The sequence below is a fragment of the Chrysochloris asiatica genome, unplaced genomic scaffold (genome assembly GCF_000296735.1).
Source record: "Chrysochloris asiatica unplaced genomic scaffold, ChrAsi1.0 scaffold00047, whole genome shotgun sequence".
NCBI classification, from domain to species: Eukaryota; Metazoa; Chordata; class Mammalia; order Afrosoricida; family Chrysochloridae; genus Chrysochloris; species Chrysochloris asiatica.
Genome location: NW_006408565.1, coordinates 4102072 through 4106789, shown reverse-complemented (window position 1 = coordinate 4106789; position 4718 = coordinate 4102072). Strand labels below are relative to the sequence as shown.

General features: G+C 46.8%; 1 protein-coding gene across 1 annotated transcript in view; it reads right to left on the bottom strand.

The window, feature by feature from the left end:
• SNRNP40 (small nuclear ribonucleoprotein 40kDa (U5)) overlaps window positions 1–1019 on the bottom strand; it is a 38158-nt gene extending 37139 nt beyond the window's left edge. Inside the window, exon 1 of the mRNA XM_006862186.1 lies at window positions 852–1019. Within this exon, the coding sequence (XP_006862248.1) occupies window positions 852–986 (135 nt within the window). The 5' untranslated portion in view covers window positions 987–1019. The remainder of the gene's footprint in view (window positions 1–851) is intronic.
• Window positions 1020–4718: the final 3699 nt, after the last annotated feature.

Below are 4718 nucleotides of genomic sequence, written 5' to 3'. Positions count from 1 at the left end.
AACAACAACACATACAACTGTGCAGCAACTAATAGGTGTGCAAACAAGCATGTGCATCCAAGAACCACCAACCAGAGGCGATCAAGGGGCAACACTGGCCCAGGATGAATGACAAGCACTGGAGCGCAAGGTCGGCGGTTCAAGCTCACCAGCCGCTCTTCGGAAGCCCTACACAGGGTCGCTTTGGGTCAGAACCAGTGGACGGCACTTAACCAACAACAAAGATCAGAGGGCTGGAAGGGATGGGAAAGAAGGAGAATGGAAACGGGAAGCACAGGAAGAAGGAAGAGTGGGGACTGCCATCAATGTCATGAAACCAAACGTGTCGGAATTGTTGAATGGAAAACGAATCTGCTTGGTCAACTTTCACCCAAATCACAATGAAAAAGTTAAAAACCTACTAGTTCAAAGAAATAACGGGAAGTTGAAAGAGAGGAGAAATGCAACTCGCCCAAAGTCCCAAAGTGAGCCAATAAGCATTCATTTCCTTCCTTCCCTCATTCATTCATTCGTTCGCTCTACAAATTTTTCATTCGTTCTACAAACTTTAACTGTTTATTCTATGGAATCTCCCTCCAGGTTTGAGTACGCGTCAGCCGCGGCCCGAGTTATGAACCGAAGGTTCTTAACCACAATGCTAATGCCACCTCACAAGGCGGTCGAGGCGACAAACGTGAAAACACAACAGAAAACATCGGTAGAGTGTTGAGCACTTTACAGCCTAAACTCTATGCTGACTTTCTTCCTCCCCGCTCCGAGTGGGGCAAGGCCCGTACCGGAGAACTTAGTGCAGCAATTTAAGGAGAGGGAAGATGAGCTGCGGGCCGCAGGCAGCCTATTTCTTCACTTACCGCTTGCAGCAAAGCTCCCTGCTGCTGCCCCGTTCCGGGGCCCGACCCCGCCGCTCCCAATAGCAAGTCATGGCGCTGCCGTTTGACTGGGACGAGGGGTAACTCTGGGCCCTTGCGCTTTTGCTGTTCTATCATGGCGGCAACCACTCTGCTCAGCACCCGCACTGACCGCGCCGATACACTCGAGGGGCCACACGATTGGTTCCCACTTAGTCCTTCCCAGGAACTTCCTGTTTGGAGAAACCAATCGGATTTGTGCTTCTCGTGGGATAGTCTCTTGTTATTGGACAGCTCTTCCTGACGTCAATTGTACGCCTCCAGAGTTGGTGGATAGAACTGAAGTCGCGCCTGGCGCGCTGTGTTTTCTGGGTGGAATCGCTTTTTGACTGGAATCTGCATTTCGCTTAAGTGTCGCGGCTGGGCAATCTGGAGCTAAGACCTGGTAAGTCTAAGAAGTTTGGGGGTGGCTACCTGGTAAAGGGTCGCTATGGGTCGGAATCGACTCGATAGTACTTCACAACAACAACCTGGTAATGGGGTCTGAGTTTGAGCTCTTCTCAGATGAAGATGCTGATTGCAACGGGTGAAATGTAGGCCCGAGTTCCTAGCCCTGGGGAGTAGTAGCCTGGATTCTTTTTCCAGGCGGGACCAGAGCTTTCAGATCTCTGACGGCGGGACGCAGACTCTGCGGCTGTTTCGGGGTCCTAGCTGGCTGACTCTTGCAACAAACGACTACCGTGTCCAGCCCTGTGCGGGGTACTCTCGGGGGGTGGGGGTGGGGGAGGGAAGTATTTCTCCCAGTCTCCACCCATGTCCTAAGGCTTGTTTTTTGTCGTTGCGCTGCATCTTTTGGTGAAGGCCTACTCTGCCCCCGGGCCCTGCTGTGGCGCTGGAAGATTAACTAGGGACTGCTAACCACAAGGGTGGCAGTTGGAACCCACCAGCTATTCTTGAAAGCCTGGTGCAGGGTTGGTATGAGTCAGAAGCGACTAGACGGCTTAACAACAACCCTGAGAGAGACGGAGATGAAACGTTCACCTTCTGCTTCTAGACAGCACACTATTGAGAAATGTGAGATCCCTACACAACAGCAACAACCTGTAAACTAGGCTTTCTGTCCATCATCTGTGTTGTGCAAAGCTTTGGGGGTGTAGTGTGACCCCAGCAGGGCTCCTGACCTCAGGAAGTCTGGTCCCAGGTGCGAGATACCTGCTGCCTGAAATAAGGGGGCCAGAGTCTCAGGAAAAGATGCCGGAGCTGATATCTGAACGAAGAATTCGAATTAATTAGGTCATTAGGGGAAGGAACTCTGGTAGCTTAGTGATTACGAATCGGACTGTGAACTTCAAGGTCAGCAGTTCGAAATTAGCAGCCGTTCCGTGGGAGAAAGATGAGGCTTTCTGTTCCCGTAAAGATTTACAGCCTCGGAAACCCTATACAGGGTCGCTATGAGTCGGAACCGACTCAACGGCACCACCGACCACCGCTACCACCTAGGAGCTCCGGTAGTGTAGTGGTTACGAATTGGGCGCAGTTTGAAACTACTAACTTCCGTAGGAGAAAGATGAGGCTTTCTGCTCCCGTAAAGATTTACAGCCTCAGAAACCCTGTGCAGGGTCGCTATGAGTCGGAACCGACTCATAATCACCACCACTACCACCAGGTCATTAGGTGAAAAGGTGAAGGTGGAGCCTTCTATACAGAATGGTGAGGCTCTAAGGCCGGGGGTGGGGGAGCGGAAGGAGTATCTACCCAAAGAGGCCAAGTGACTTACAAAGAGAATGACGTAGAGTCGCTGTTAGTCGGAGTCGACTCAATGACACATAACAACTACAATAATATGACACAGTGAAGCTGAAGGTGCTTAGATGTTCAGATTCTGCAGGAATTTACAGCATTACTTTAAGTCTGATGGGACAATCCCTGAAGGTTTTGTGTGTGCCTTACAGTTTACACAGAGACTACTGAGAAGGATATGCAGTAGTCCTGCTAGAACTATTGGAAAGGAGGATTCTGGGATATTTTAGAGATACATGGCACTGTAGGATCAGCACTGGACTGCAAACCATAAGGTCGACAGTTCAAACCTACCAGCTGCTCCTTAGAAACCCTATACAGGGTCACTGTGAGTTGGAACTGACCTGACAGCAGTTAACAACATAGGAGATAAAATGGATAGAACTTGGTGATGGATTGGATTCATGTAAAGAAGAGAGGGCAATCAGAGATAAGGCCTAGGTTCCGGCTTATACAGCTGAATAGGTAGTTACCATGGACTGAGGTGAAATTCACAAAAAGACAAGTACTGACCAGAGATTGGATTTTGCTTATTGTTGATCATGTTTTTGTTTTTTTTTAGAGTGTGGGTCATTCATGACACACAGGAGACAGTTAGAACATGGCTTGGGAGAGTAGAAGATGTATTATGTTGGAAATATATAAATTTGGGAGTACCATAGGTTATGATTGAGTTAGAGCTCTTGGTCAGATTACCTAGGTCAGAACTTGGTGTAATTCCATCACTTAATATACAATATTGAATATCCTAAATTGAATATACAAGAGATAAACTGGGTAAGCAGTGTAAAGATTTGAGAAGATTTGTGAAGTACATGTGGAAGGTGCAACCTTAAGATTAAAAAAAGTTTTTCCATTTAACATAAGGGAAGAAGGGAATGAAGAATGTGGGAGTATGAGTTGATCAGAGAAATGTGGGTTTCAAGGCAAGAAAAATGGGCCCATTTGAGATTCGCAATCTTAACTTTTCTTTCCAGAAATACCAGGCTATTGTATCACATTACTCTTTTTTTCCTCTTCTTTCTTCTAGTTGAGCTCTGATCGTCCAGTCATTGAAGCCAGGTCAAGTGGATATTATCTGCAAGTGTGGGTGTTCTTGTGCATATGCCCTCACTTCTTATCCACTATACTTCACTCTCCACTCTAGTCCTCTGTGGCTATGTCACTGACTCTGGTCCGAAGAGTCCCCAGGTCTTGCCACACTGCTAGCCAACCAGATCTCTACCCGGGTTCACAGGAGTCTATTGAACATTGTAGGGCTTAGCTCACAGCTTCGTTGCTTTTTTTCCCTCACTTCCCCTTATCAGTGACCAACGTGGTCACCAGTCAGAGCACATGTCTGCTTGTGTAGTCCCATTGAGTCTTAGTCTTGGAAGGGGGTTTGACCTGAGGGGACCTGACCACTTGCCTTAATGTCTCCTGGGCAAGCAACTTGCTTGTTCTTCTAGTAATCAGTCGGACTGCCATTATTGTTTTGTATTTTTCCTGTCGGTCTTTCTTTCAAGAAGTATCTTATGTTCTAGCTGCTCCAGGCTGGTCTGTTGTCTCAAGGCATCTAGTTTTGTTGGCAATTATCATGGCAGAGGCAGTGAATTTTTACAGTCAACGGTTTGGTGATTTTATGCAGTGATAACCATAAGTTTCTTAATCTTGGCAAAGATGGTGTTATTTTGTATGTTAGTTGTTCTTGGAAGTTCTGTCAGACCTTGCTCCTATCACCTTCTAGTAATTGTGAAAGCCGCATAATACTTGGCAATAAATCTCTGATGAACCTAAATGCAGTTGAATCTGTTTCCCACTAGGGAACGGGCACCTCCAGATAAGGTAAGCTATAAAGATAGGCAAAGAGAATTAAGGATGTATTTGAATGATGAACTGTGGAATCCAAGCTGGATAGAGAGGAAGGTGAAGAAAAAAGGAAAGGGCTGACAGATGGGGAAAATGTACAGGTCAATATCTCAGGATTCTAATGTGGTCAAAGAGTCTCTGTTGGAGATTCCTATTAATCCTTAAAGGCACACTCAGTGTTCATTACTGGGTTTTTTTTTTTGTTTGTTTTTGTTTTTGTCT